This window comes from Macadamia integrifolia, chromosome 4 (assembly GCF_013358625.1).
Source record: "Macadamia integrifolia cultivar HAES 741 chromosome 4, SCU_Mint_v3, whole genome shotgun sequence".
Lineage (NCBI taxonomy): Eukaryota > Viridiplantae > Streptophyta > Magnoliopsida > Proteales > Proteaceae > Macadamia > Macadamia integrifolia.
In genome coordinates this window covers 7,879,582-7,894,927 of record NC_056560.1, presented here as the reverse complement: position 1 = coordinate 7,894,927, position 15,346 = coordinate 7,879,582, and the positions used below count along the sequence as shown (strand labels likewise).

The 15,346-nt window shown below is 40.3% G+C and overlaps 1 protein-coding gene across 2 annotated transcripts in view; it reads left to right on the top strand.

The window, feature by feature from the left end:
* The first annotated feature begins 1,350 nt into the window (after positions 1 to 1,350).
* Positions 1,351 to 15,346, top strand: part of LOC122077074 — a 30,873-nt gene continuing 16,877 nt past the window's right edge. For both annotated transcript variants that reach the window (XM_042642849.1, XM_042642848.1), the window contains exons 1-2: positions 1,351 to 2,922; positions 3,398 to 6,235. In XM_042642849.1, coding sequence (XP_042498783.1) covers positions 2,305 to 2,922; positions 3,398 to 6,235 — 3,456 coding nt within the window. In that variant the 5' untranslated portion in view covers positions 1,351 to 2,304. The remainder of the gene's footprint in view (positions 2,923 to 3,397; positions 6,236 to 15,346) is intronic.

Here is a 15,346-nt window from a genome sequence, read left to right as displayed (position 1 = left end):
TAAACATTCTATCCGAGTTTGTCATTATATTTAATACAACCCCTATATATACAGAAATGAGAACTTCACGAGGATGCCAATTATCAAGCTAAAGATAAGTATCATATCCATCATCAATACTTGACATGGTCCAAATGGAGTCTGACTTAAGGTATTTAAAGTAAATCCAATTAATCCAATATGTACTTTCCTTCTTAGATGAAATTTTCATATAAGTTTAATATTGTCCGCTAGAATAGGATTTTAACTCTACGAAGTGCAATCCCACCCTCATCTTTTGTAAGGCAAACTCTTGCCCAGCTCATGGGATGAAGAAAATTTGGGTTTTCCTTGCATTTTCAAAGGAAATAAGACATTATGGATTCAATCAGATAGTATATATTAGAAGACCAAAAAAATCGTACAAGCAAATTATGTTTAATTAATTTAATGAGTTCAAGCCAACTGCAAAAGAAAGAATCTTAAGGCACCGTTTGATAACGTTTCTGTCGTTTCTGTGTCTAGAAACAAAAGAAACAGTTTTTCACGTTTCCTGAAACAAAAATGGATTTTTTGGTATTTAATAAACCTGTTTATTGAAACGTTTTTTTGTAGACATAATGCCACTAAAAAAAACTCAATAGTATCATCGGATGCCCAAAAGGGAGAGAGGGTTTGATTGCCACTTTTTAAGTTTAAATAGTTGAGAGATTTATTGGACACAACAACATTTTTTCTCTCTCAAATTCGTTTATAGAAACGCCGAAACAAATCAACTTGTTTCGTTAAAGTTGTTTCTAGAATTGTAAATAGGCATAAATTTTGTTTTATGTTTATAGAAATGGGTCAAACAAAACAACTTTATCAAATGCTTTTTAGGTTGTTTCTCCGTTTATGTGAATAAGAAAATGCAGAAATGGCAGAAACAGAATGTTATCAAACGGTGCCTTACTTTTCCCCCCTTTATGGTACATGATTGAAAATACTCCTCCCAGTATTCCTGATGCCCATCCAAAGGTGATGACACCCATGGGAGAGCAAATTTCACCTTCGCCGTGGGTGAATGGAAACTCAAGGCCCGTTTGATTTTGTCTCGAGAAACATGTTTTTTTCATTTTTTTTTTTGTGCTAAGAAATGGAAAAAACACACAAAAAAAAAATTTTTTGATTTTTTTATTTTTTTTCACCAGTGTTTTTTATATGGAAACATAAATTTATGCCTATTTCTATATCAAGGAAAGACCAAAGAAATAATTCTTACATATTTTTCTACTTATCTGAAAAAGTGAAAGTGAAAGGCCAAAAAACGGATGAAAAGATGCTTCACTCAGCTTAGCTTAGCTTAGCCCAACCCATGGTAAACTCGTCGCTACTAGGAGCGGTGACTCCGACCTAGTTGGGATTTATCGAGAGAACACGTTTGCTGGTTGCCGTTGCAATCAACCGGAAAGTGTGAACAGAGAATCGTCAGTGCTATCTACCAAATCCTTGTTCTAGGAAGTATCAACCATCATCTGGGGACGTATACATCACACCACTCAATTGGGGGCAGTCGATGATTCACTAGCATATGGAAACGAAGAAGACACACGATTGGGAACTCGCCTGCTGCCGCTGCACTTGATCGAGATGTTTAGACGGAGAAGAAGAAGAAGAGGGCAGGGGATATTGTTCCAAAACCAGAAGAACAAAAATCAAAGATGTTCTTCGATTTCCCTAGTCAATAGATTCAATAGTTGGCAACTTGTCGGCCGCTGCTACACCCGATTGAGAGTTTGGGACGTTGGGAGTGTTCAGACTTAAGATTTCAAACGGATAAAAAGAAGAAGAAAAGGGAGGGGGCTAGGCTTCCAAAACCTGATTAACAAATTAACTTTCGCAGGCCTTGCCTCCATCCGCTCGAGCACTTCGAAGCTTTGCGATCGCCATTTTTCTTGTTCTCTGGGAAGGAGATTTGGGACTGAAAGGTCAAAATGCCTTTGCTGAAAATGTTTTTAGAAACAGAAAAATCAAATAATTATTTCTTAACACAGAAAAGGGAAAAAAATTGTTTTTGCAATTTCTAGACAAAATCAAACGGACCCTCAGTCAATATAAGAAAGACTATTTGAAATGACCAAGAAGTCCTACTTTTTCGAGCCCGCGAGTGAGCGAGTCTCCAAGCCCTCTTGGGGTTTTCAGAATCGGAACCTCTTTTTTCCCCTGACGAAAGCAAGCTGAGAATCGTTTAGCACTACAAGTTTTGGGTTCTCAAACAAACCATCGCAGGCCCTTATAAGTTGTAATTATCGAAGAAAGTTCTTTCTTTTTTTTCCAAAAATTTTCATGGACACACCCAATCCCTCGTCCCTTCGAGTCCTGGTTCGTCCCTCTTCATCGACTGCAACTGCTTCGTCTTCTGCCTCTGCAATCACTCTCGCTTCGCCTTCTTTGTCTTCTGCTTCTTCTACTGCTACTACTACTCCTGCTCCAACAAGAAGCACGTTAGAACCCCCTCTTTCATCTGGGACTCCGGTTTCAATCAACCCCTCAGCCTTGTCTTCATCGTCGACGTCGGGTTCGGCATCTGCTTTATCTCAATCTGTATCTTCAGAAAGCGGCGTTGTTGTTGTGGGTTTTATTGGGAGGAGAGAGGATGATGTTACCCAACTCATCAATCGGATTCTTGATGCCAATGTCTTTGGATCAGGCAATCTCGATAAAAGATTTCCAATTCAGTCACGCAGTACGGGAGAAGAGGAACTGGGACAAGCGGCGAAGGATTGGTTCCGAAGTAGGAGGATCAGTTATTATCACGATGAGGAGAAAGGAATCCTATTTTTGCAGTTTTCATCCATTCAATGTCCGGCTTTTGAAAGACTGTCCGAATCTTCTCCAGGATTTGAGTCCGTATTGGAAGAATGCGATTCTGGGGACCTCCAGGGGATGCTCGTTATGTTCTCTGTGAGTTATTAAGCTTCTTTTCAGTTCTTATCCCCTCTTCAAGTCCTATTATTACCTTGAAAGGTGTGGATATTGCATATTCGATGATATGGAAAGAAAAATGGTATTTCAACTTTTCATTGGATCTAAGCATGTGGAGGAGGTCTCTAATAGCCCCAAAATAAATAAATAAATAAATAAATAAATGTTTGTACTGTTAACTAGAAATTATCATTTTCGTCTGCGTAAAGATTACTTTGGCGTTGAATGTTGTAAAAGAATAGTGGTTGATTGGTAAACTATAGTAAGTTAAACTTTACAATGCTGATTTAGTAGCTGACTGAAATAGAATTCGTGATGGATGAAATGGAATGATAAGAGTAAGAATGTTACAAGCTGACATAGAATCTGATATTTTCTTTTCAATTGTGTATTTAAATGGAACTACCTTTATAAGTATCTGTAATTCAGATGTATAATTTCGTTATCAATGCAGGTTTGCCATTTAATTATCTTCCTTCAGGAGGGATTGCGCTTCGATACCCAAATATTGAAAAATTTCCGAATGTTACAAGCTGCAAAACATGCTTTGGCTCCATTTGTGAAATCCCGGATTGTACCATTATTTACGGCCAAATATTCCTCTTCATCCCCTTCACAATCAACTGTTCCAGGGACTTCCTCCAAAAATTCCTCTCCAAGCAGAAGTGTTAGCATCACTGGACGTCACACTTCCGCTATTTCGCTCATGTCGGGGTTGGGTTCCTATGCTTCTTTATTTCCAGGCCAATGCACGCCAGTTATGCTTTTTGTTTTCCTTGATGATTTCCCAGATGGCCTAACTCATGGGTCACATGTAGAGGAGTCATCGGATACCTTGTCGTCAACTGGTTTGAATGGTGTACCTCGGCCAAGTTTGTCCATGAAAGGTTCAATTCCTGTTGTTATGCTTGCACGCCCAACTAGTAAATCTGAAGGTAGTTTCAAGAAGAAGCTACAGTCATCTCTTGATGCGCAGATCCGTTTTTTAATTAAGAAATGCCGTACGCTAGCTGGCTCTGAGGTCAGTCATTCTGGGTCAAGAGGTGGGGGCAGTGCAAATTCAGCACCTTTGTTTTCTCTTGACGCTTCAAGGGCCGTTGCTCTGTTGGACAGGTTAATGAACCAGAGAGGTGAATCTCTGGATTTTGCTGCTGGTATTGTGGATGATGTTATAACTGCAAAGGCATCCTCTGACACACTTCTGCTCGAAAGTCACAACCAGAGTGCAAATAAAGAGGATATTCAATCTGTAAAGGAGTTTATCTATAGGCAGTCTGATAGCCTAAGAGGGAGAGGTGGCTTATCGACCAACACCAACAGCGGCTCTGCTGCTGGTGTCGGTATGGTAGCTGTTGCTGCAGCTGCCGCAGCCGCCTCAGCTGCCTCTGGGAAGTCATTTACGACTCCTCCCGAACTTCCTACTTTGGAGAACTGGTTATTGTCCAGTCAACTTATTGTAGATGCTCTCCTTTCTGCTAGACGCCGGAGTCTTGAGGAAAATGAATTCAGCAAAAGAAAGCCTCCTAGACGGAACGCTGCTTCATCAAAGGTTGATGGAGTTGCTTCTGGAGGAACAGATCCTAGAGAAGCTGCTGTATCTTGGCTGGAAAGTGGTAAAGGCCTGAACATGAAATTTTCAACTGCATGGTGCCAGCGAGTTCTACCAGCTGCAAAGGAGGCTTATCTGAGAGATTTACCTGCTTGTTATCCAACTTCCTTGCATGAGGCACAGCTACAGAAAGCATTACGTGCTTTTCAGTCAATGGTCAAGGGGCCTGCTGTGCATTCTTTCTCTAATAAGTTAGAAGAAGAATGCACATCCATTTGGAGATCGGGGAGGCAGCTCTGTGATGCTGTTAGTTTGACAGGAAAACCATGCATGCATCAGAGACACAATGTTGAGATTGGTGGTTCACTTTTAGGAGCTGAGGTCAAACAACATTCCAGTGGATTTGTTTTTCTTCATGCTTGCGCTTGTGGCCGTTCCCGGCGCTTGAGAGATGATCCTTTTGATTTTGAAACTGCCAATGATACTTACAGTTTCTTTCCTGAATGCGATAGGCCCCTTCCAGCTCTTCAACTACCAAAAGTAAGCAATACAGGTCCTATACTGCCCTCCTCATGGAGTCTGATTCGACTTGGAGGTGCACGGTATTATGAACCTTCTAAAGGCTTGCTTCAAAGTGGTTTCTGCGCTAGTGAGAAGTTTCTTTTGAAATGGACAATTTTGCTTGAGAAACCAAAAAAGCCAAAGACTTCGTCAGTGGGTGCAACTCAGAAAGGAGCTGTAATCATGTCTGAGGAACCCAAGGCTGAATCTTCTACAGAAGAAGTAAAGAAAGCCAGTGGGGCTCAGTCATTCCCAGTAGGTGTACAAAATGGAGTAGGAAGTCATAGAACACACTCAGAGAATGTTTCTGATGATAAGAAAATCAGTTTTGGTAGGGGTCTTCCACATTTTACAATGAGGAAACCTTTTTCTGAGGTTGTTGCTGGATCAGTAGCTGCAGATTTGGCTTTTCCTCCTCTTCAGCAGAGGAAACAGCCTGTGGTGGGTTCAGAAAAAGGTAGGAGAAGTGGTGCAAGAAATAGAAGTGAGCAGCAGGTTCACGCAACTGCTACTTCTGAAGGATTTAAAAAATCTGAAGATCTTTCTTCTGTTCGAGAAGGTTTAAGTGGGATGAGGAGTAATGGGTATAAAGGTAGTGACCCGTTTTTGCAGATAGGAAGCAATGTAGTTCCTATGAACATGAATGGCAGTGGAAAGATCAAACCAAGTACTTATGCGAAGCATGCTGTAGTGTATGTTGGATTTGAGCATGAGTGTTCCCATGGCCATCGTTTCTTATTAACTCCAGAGCGTCTCAATGAGCTTGGTTACCCATATTTGTCCCCTGAAGATTCTAATTTTCCTTCATGTTGGGAAATTTCTGAGCAGAAAGTTGAAGGGAAATTGAACTTGACTAAGAATGGTGGCCAAGAAAAAAATTATTCACAGTCCAATGAAATGGCTGGTACTGTTGTGAATAAGGTGAAAATTTCAAATAGGTCAAAGGAGACAATGGCTGGTGGTAACCAATATTGGGATGGAACACACTTGAAATCTGTAAAAGACCTTGAAGAGAACCTTCAATCTATTACACTTGATGATGGTGGGTCTGCATTTTCCCTTCTGAATAGGAATTTGCCATTATATATGAACTGCCCATACTGCAGAAGATCAAGGAGTAAGAAAGATACACAGAATCTCAAGTTCGCAAGTACAATATCACAGCTTCAAAGGATTTTCCTGGTAAATCTCTTCATTTAGTTTCTTGTCTTTTTAAACCTTTGTGCAGAACTTGTTTGCTTGTAATTGGTATATAATAATTTTGTGAAGGCTGAAATGCATGGAGATGTTTTATGAGTAACATTTTAACTGAAATGGACATCTGTATATCTTCTGAGCTGTCTGCCATGTTTCGTTTTCCCATCCGGGAGGTGATGCAAGGGAGTTTAAAGTATACTCCCACAAGCATGGTTCAAGGTTTTGACTAATACTGTCAAAATTTCCCACATTTCCACGGAATCCCAAGACTTTGATACCAAATACCATGTGACTTTTAAAAGTCACTGGTTTCGACCAGTATCGACCGACCAAAATGTGTAATTTTCGAGTGGGCCAGTGGGTTTGACCCTTTGGGTTGAACCAGCCTTTATAAAACTTTCTTAAATGGGAAACCAGACCTTCTTATTTCAAAATTTTGACTCTCCCCCCATATTTCTTCTCTGTGAAGTGGGAAAATTAGGAAAACACTCAAGATTTTGCCCTATGCCATCAAATATTCATTCTAAGCTTGGATCTTGCACATTCATAGTAGATCTACCTAAGAAAGGGAGCGTGGACCAAAAAGGTAAATCCTATAAAAATAATAACTCAAACTTTTCCCAACTAAATGGGGTCGGCTACATGGATCTACCAAAGGAAAAGATAAAAGGTAGAAGCGAGAAAAGGGGGTGATCAAGAAAAGAAATAAGGCAATGCAACACCTTTGGGTCATCCCACTAAACGCAACATGGATCTTTGCCCTCCAAGCAGCTCTGTTTGATGTCATACTAGGGTTAGGACCAAGCTTTTTCGTTTCTTTCCTTACCAACTCATCAATGGTTATTTTAGGCCTGCTCCAGCTCTTCTAGCTCCTTCCAACTGGATTCGATCACTCCTCTGTACTGGAGCATCTCCAGGCCTCCTTTGAACATGGCCATACCACCTTAAGCGGCATTTTCGGAACTTGTCTTGAATCGGGGCTACTCCCAACTTAGCTCTTACTCTGTCATTCCTTTTTCTATCTCTCCTAGTTTTTCCGCATATCCATCTCATCATCTGCATCTCTGCTACACTCAACTTATCTATGTTACGCTTCTTGACTGCCTAACATTCCGCCCTATACAATATAGTCGATCTTATGACCATGCTGTAAAACTTCCCTTTAAGCTTGAGGGGAATGCGTTGAACATATAACACTTTAGATGCATCTCTCCACTTCAAACATCCTGCTTTATGTGGGAAACATCATCATTTATCTCACCATCTTTGCTAATAGTAGACCCCAAATATCCAAAACAATCGCTTTACGGGATCTCTCGCACTTCAAGCTTCACCACGTTAGTATCCGTCCTAGAGCTACTAAAGTTATAAACCATATACTCTGTCGTCATTCTACTAATCTCAAGACCTCTTGATGCCAAGGTAGATCTCCATAACTCCAATTTATCAATAATTTCTTCACTGTCTCATCCACCAAAATGATTTCATCAGCAAAAAGCATGCACCATGTAACCTCCCCTTGAATGTTCTTAGTTAAATCATCCATGATGAGTGTGAACAAATAGGGACTTAAAGCGGATCCTTGATGTAACTCAATGGTAACTGGGAACTCACTACCGTTATCTCCCACCGATCTCATTACTAGTCACCACGTTCTCGTACATGCCTTTAATTATGTGCACATACATACTAGCCACCCTTTCTTTTCATAGCATGCCAAATTACCTCTATGAAGACTCTGTCATAGGCCTTTTCTAGGTCAATGAACACCAGATGAAGATCCTTCCTGTAGGATATAGATTTTTCCATGAGCTTTCGTAAAAGGTAGATCTCCTCCGTTGTGGATTTCCCAGGCATAAAACCAAATTGGTTCCTCGAGACAGTAGTTTCACTTCTGATGCGGACTTCGATAGTCTGCTTCCAGAATTTCATAGTATGACTATTGCGTTTTATGCCTCTGTAGTTATTGTAGCTTTGTATATTGCCTTTATTTTTGTAGACTGAGACTATAATACTTCTCCAATCATCAGGCATCTTCTTAGTGTTCAAAATTTTATTAAACAAATTGGTTAGCTAGGTAACCCCACACCCTCCCAAATCCTTCCATACTTCTATTGGCAACTCATCCGGGCCTGGAGTCTTACCTACTTTCATCTTTCTCAGGGCATCTTTAACTTTTGTCACTTTTATGTTTCGAACATATCTATGATGTGTGATGTTATGATGTGTTTTCCCAGTACTGTTCTGAATGTTTTCACCATTTAACAAGATGCAAAAGTACTCAGCCCATCGCTTGTTAGTCTTCATCCTTTACAAGAACTCTCCCATCATCGCTCTTATACATCAGACCTTATCAGAATCTCTGTTCTTTTTGTCCCGAATTTTAGCTATCTTATAAATAGCTTTTTCCCTTCCTTAGTGTTTAGATTGTTGTACAAGTCCTCATATTTCTTCGTTGTGTTTTCCCCACTATCTTTCTGGCCTCGTTTCTGGCGGTCTTATACTTCTCATGATCTTCAAACGCCCTAGTCCTTTGCCAAATCTTAAAATTGTCTTTTTTAAGATTAATGGACACTTGTACTTCCTCATCCCACTACGAAGTCTCTCTAGGGGTTTGCTAAGTACCCTTAGACACCCCTAGACCTCTTTAGCAACTTTCCTAATGCATTACGCCATTTCATTCCACATAGTGTTAGCACTTCTTTAAAGTCCCACTTTCCTTGCTTTTACACTTTATCAGTAAAAGACCTCGTAGAATCTCCTTTTAATCTCCACCACCTTATCTTAGGGCATACATGTTTCCTTGGCTTACGCTTTGGCGCATCGAGGCACATATCCAAGATCAATAGTTTATGTTGAGATGTTAGGCACTCTCCTGGTATAACCTTACAATACTTACATAGCAATCTATCGGACTTTCTGGTGAGGAAGAAGTCGATTTTGTTGGTATGATGCCCACTTTCGTAGGTTTATCAAATGCTCATTGCTCACGTTCCCCAAAAATCCTTTTTTTTTTATTTTAATTTAATTTAATTTTTTTATTATAGAACATACTTGGCCACTACTTGAAATTGACTGTTGACTGTTGAGACTTGAGAGACAACTCACAATTATGTAATATTATTATTTATTTTGGATTCTTTACATTATGTTTTGTTTGTTTTAAACTTTTAATCATGTGTTTCACATTTTTATTTAGTAACTTATACATGTACTTATATAGTATTGTTTCAGTTAACGACTTAACGTACATTACCAACTTTGGTCAACACCATAAGTATGACTTTAGGAGTTCTTTCCATGAAACTAATTATGTGAATGGATTAGAAATGTCTGAAAAAAAAAAAACATTTTGGGGGTCAAAAACCAAAGTTTCCACCAAACCGGGAAAATTCCCCAGGTTTCCTCGAAATTTCCATATTTTTACTGAAATTTCGGTCTCCCCGAAGGTCGAAACCCGATATTTTGAACCTTGCCCACAAGAAACACAAAGGCAAACAGGCCTTAGTAGCCTGTTTTAAGTGGCTGTGTGTCCACCAGCCAAATCATGGGCTAGTTATTTCCTTTGTTTTTAAGTTCTTCTATTAGCCATCAATTAGTAGTTTAAGTTGTAACAGGACTCCCCCATGTTGGAGAGTCCCCTTTTTTATTTTTAATTCATGTTTCCTAGTAGCATTGCAACCTTCTTTCAGTTTCCTAGTAGGAAACTCAGTTTTACTTTGTTTTATTTTAATCTTGTAAGAGCCAAAGAACTCCCCACAATTTATGAATGAAAAGAATTTTTGTTTTCTTCAATGGAGCTGCTGTGTGACCCAATCCTTGGGTTCAGTGGGATTCTGGCCCAGATAATTGGTGGGAAGCCATAGGTCTCTTATCTATATGCTCTGTCTTTCCTTAAAGTAATTATTGAGTTCTGCTGCTATTGTTCAAGCTTGCTGGAGGATTATTGATAGAGAGATTTAAGGGGTTTGTGCTGCTGTTATTGCTGATTCAAATTATTCAATACTGTTGTTAGAAGCATTAAAGTTCCAGCAAAAGCATGTCATGGTGCAGAGTAAAAAAAAAAGACTGTCACGCTCCCGAGAGAACCCTAACTGTGCTGCCGCCTGGAGCAGCCTGGCGGGAGGCCGGGCTGCTCCCCCTACCCTTCTTTTTTCTTCTTCTTCTCTCATCCTCTCGCTCTCCGTCTCCCTCTTCCTCTGAACTTTTTTTTCCCCTTCTTCTTCTTCTTCTTCTTCGGTCTCTTATGCCCGGGAGCTCGCAATCCACCCTAGCCGCCTCCCCTTTCCTTCCTCCCCCGTCTCTGATCTGATGCTGGTCTTGCTGGGATCCTTGATCCTCCTTGCTGGATTCGTTGGCTCCCTCTTCCGCTGGCGAACTCTGGCCTGCCACTAAGCATAGTTTGTCGTTGTCAGCTGCTCCGACCTGCTCCAAGAATGAATCGTTGGCTCGTCCCCCCTCCGCTGACACTTGATGGGTCTGCTGGTGCTCATCCTTGAGTTGCAATGTTCGAGTGTGCTTTGCTGACTGACCTTGCCATGCTCTCCTCCCCCCCCTCTCCTCTTGTTCCATGGTAGACCAACGGTGTTCCTGTGATTTTGGCATGCTCTCCGCAAGGCTGCAACCCGCAAGGTTGCCAGTTTTGCACGGCTGACAGCCGCCTCTCTGACGCCCTCCGAAAGGCTGGCGCCTCCCTTTGCAGCTGTCACCTCACAAGGTCAGATTCTCTCTTGTCTGTGGCCCTCCGCAAGGCCCACACCCCACCGTCGTGCCTGCCTTTTCTGCCGGAATCCCGATTCAAGTCTTGACGGCTGGAAGGAATTGTGATGAGACGTGTTGGTAGGGTTTGGTGGAACCCTACTTCCTTTTTTCCTAGTCTGCCCCTTCTCCTCCTTTGGGCTTCTGGGTTCCTGTTCTGCCCTTGTGGGCTTTTGAATTGTAAGTTGTTGGGCTTCAGGCTCTTGTTTTTGGCCTTGTGGGCCTTGTGTAGTTTTAGACATATCCTTGTGACGTGTCTTCCACTCATCAAGCCCACTTAGCCTTGGTTGATGTCCTTTTGGACTTTGGTCTCCCTTTTGGGCTTGTAATCTCCCTTTTGGGATACATTTCCCTTTAATGCAGTTACTAATTCACCCAAAAAAAAAAAAGTTCGAGCAAAGGAACCACCAGAAAAACCTGGCGGCAGCCCTATTTGGGGCTTGATTTTGTCTGAACCGTGGTTCCTTGTGTCTAGGAATCTTTTCATATTTGGTGGTGTTATAGGGATACCCAAGAGGGTCCCTTGACCTGGTTTGAAGGTGATCAGAGGCTCTGATCTGAAGATATAATAAATCTCTCAAATTTGTCCAATTTCAATTTCCAGATTTGATTATTGACTGTTGACTTCAATCCAGCCATTAAAACCTTGCAGTTTTTGGCCTCTTGTTATACTAACTGTTTACTACCTTTGACCAGAATGTAAAGGTTGACTTTGACCTTGTTAGTTGACCTAATTTCGGGTTACTTGTGATCCTGTATAGGGGTGGGTGATGCAGGTGCACAACCTTGGACTGATCCAAACCTGTATGGGTATCCAGATGAAGATGAACCAGATCCAACCCAAATTAAAGCTACGAATTTGGGATCAAAGCCATTAGTTTCTTTTAGGATTTTATTTTATTTGGGGAATATATGTTATCGTTTATTTTGGGTAGTTATTAGACAAATAAGGAATTACCATTTTGAATTTTATTGAGTTTCTATTTTCATTAGTCTAGGGTTTAGAGGATATTAGGAGATTTTATTTGATTTCAGTTTTAGATTTTAGTTAGGAAGTTTTGATTTGATTTTCTTATTAATAGGCTTGTAACCCAAGTAATTGGGCAGGTTTTGAAGAATGGATTGATTGATTGTTTTGTGCCAAATGGGTACTTGACAAGGTCGTGTGACCATTCCACCCCCCCTTGTGCAATCTCTATATCTTTCTCTTTCTTTCTCTCTCCTCTTCTTTCTTCTTTCCCTTCCCCATTGATCTGTTATTGCTATTGCTACTTCTCTTTTCTTTTTTCTGCTTTTGTTAACCGATACTACTACTCTGTTTTCTGGGTAATATCATCAGCCCCACAAGTTGGATCAAACTCCCTTGATCATCCTCCTTTCTTCCTCAGATTTTGTGGGTTGGTTTAATACCCTAGGACGACCTTGGTGACCAAATTTGAGACCCTACCATCGCCTGGGCTGGAAGTTCCGACAACTTTCAGTTCTGGTCTCTATCTACCGCCACTCCTATTTTCAGAAATTTATTTCTCTATTAATGGGTGTTGATTTGGCCTTCTGTTAAGCATCACAAGGTAGCTAAGGCATAGGGATTTCGTCCTAGAATTTCGCATTGAAAGAGCCCCATATGAAGGAGTTCTTGCATCTGTAACAGAACCAGTTTCTGCTGGCTTTCTGGTTTCGTGTATGCCAAGGTTGAAGATGATGTAGCTTTCCCTATCGTCAGAGGTCTCCTTGTTTGTACTTTAGCCGTCATTAATTTCCACTTTATCTATTACCCCTTTCACTCTTGTTAATTGCTGGTTGCTACTATATTTTGTTCCCTTCCTAGTATACCCCTCCACTAAGTCGTTGCAAGATATTCCCTTGATTCCTAGTAATTACAAGTTTGCCACTCCTTAATCCTTAATAGAAACTTCAGGTTATTTACTGAACTTCCATTTTTTATATTTGGTTGTTTCATTTTTGGGTGGGCCCATAAGCGATCCGATTCTGGTTTTGGAACCCGGATCCGCATCAGTGGGTAATTCTTAACCTAGGATTTAGTTTGTCTACCCCAATCAATTTGCTACCAGAGGTATGGCTACAACAAGTTCTAACCCTATAGAATCAAGAGATGATCATATTTCTATTTGTCAACTTGCTGAAATGATTAAGAATATGTTTAATCGAATGGTATCGTTGGAGCAACGTATGGATACAATGTCACAAGGCTCGCAACATGTTGATACACTGTCGCCACATCAGCCCACTCCAGAGGACCATAGAGGTGAGCATTACCCTACATCGGCTGCATCATAGCACACCAACCGATACCAGGGAAGTTTGCCATGTGAACTACTACATTGTAGGCACCACCTTTTAACATACTTAGACAACACCACTGGTTTCCCTCCTAGGTGATTTGTTGATTCACAAAAGGTGAAGATAGAGTTGGAAGGAATATAATGGCCGAAGCTAGGAAGATCAAGTTAGTCAAGACTAAGCTCATTGGACCAGCCAGAGAATCGTGTAGATTATACGAACAGAGAAACCCATATAAAGGCACACCTGTTACTACTTGGCATGATATGAAAGATGAATTAAAGGGCAAGTTTCTCCCATTGGCCTTCGTTTTTTGCCTGCACAATCAGTTGAATACACTACGACTGAGTGCCCTAGCTGTGGCTTAATACACAGATAAGTTGATGGTTTACTGTCACAAACAGGAGTTGAAGATGATGACATGCAATTGATATCATGGTAGAAGCTTGGGCTACGACCAGAGCTCAGAAGAGCAATAGGAACTAGTGTCTACAATCTTCAAGACTGGTGTCAAAGAGCATTTGAAGCAGTGACATACTGAGGATTCCCGTTAGACCTTATGGCAATCAAGCTAGGGAGTACTGGAGACCCCTAACTACTACTCGACCACCTCGATTCAGAAGTAGACCGAGCAACACTCCCACATTTGCTGATATAGGGAAAGCTCCCATGGATACAAACGAGTCAAAAGTGTGCTATTACTACAACAAATATAGACACTTTGCAAAATTCTGTCCACAAAAGACACGCAATACAAATGCCGTTGTTGCTTCCCTTGAGACCGAGGAAGATGTTGAAATTAATGATGGACTTCTCCATACACAGGTAGACAAGAGTGATGGTTCACAAAAGTGAATTTATACATGACGTGGAACCCAAATGGACTAAAGAAAATAAAGATGAACTTCTAGATATAATATAATATGAGAAGAGGACAGCCAATGATGCCTCCTGAATTCACACTCTTAACACTCAAGTCGGCCAGTGATGCCTCCTGAGTTCACACTCTTTAACACTCAAGTCGAGACACAGACTTGCAACTAGGAACGATGTGTTGTAGATAGATGACCCAGACGAAAGTGCTATTAAATAGGGAAAGATCTCCAGAAGTAATAGCAACAGTAGAGGGTCCAACACGGTTCAGATAGTATAATACATCTTACTCAAGCCCGCCACCATGCGTCCTCTTTTTCTAAAGGTCCTAAAAAACACAATAAGACGGATAGAAGGTGACAGAGAAATTAAGAGGTTTAGTAAGTTGACTAACGCATAGAAGGCTTAAAGGTAATTGTGGTACACAAAGAACGGAGGACAGAGAGATGGATGAAGTAGGTGAAACCATAGTTGTCAAGGCGTTGCCTAGCGTCCAGGCGGTTTGCCTGGGGCCTAGGCGATAGCCGCCTTGTTGCACTGCATGTTGCCTTCTGTTTCGGTACTTATTTAGTAAATGTTTTTAATATTTGTTATTTCATTTACTTAAGATATTATTCATAAATAAGCAAATACCCCCTATTTGAATCCAATAAAAATAGTTTAAAAATCAAATTCCAAAAGGATAAAAAGTCAACCCCCCAGTCCAAGAACAAAAACTGGATTTTGGTTATATGGACGATTCTCAACTTTTAAATGCTAGGGTTTTTCTCAATTATGAAAATTTTATAAATTCTATCATGTTAAAACATTGCTAAAAACCAAAAGTCCGGTAAAAAAATATTTTGTTTTGATATTCATAAAGTTATTTTTATTCAAGCGATTTTAACAGTATTCGCGCACTTAAAAATAAGTTTAACTGAAGCATTACTTTGTCATTGCAACTCAGATTTAAGTAATCTTAAACTTGTTAGAAAGCTGGTTTTATATTATAACTAATACAAAAAGTCTCATGTAAAAATAAAATCATTCGACCAGTCAAACTTATTATAGAATTAGAGCATTTTTCTAAATGTTGATATTTTATAACTTAATATGACTTAATGTTAATTTTTTATGATTTGATGTGGCTAAATGTTGATTTTTAATGACTTGATGTGGCTTAAT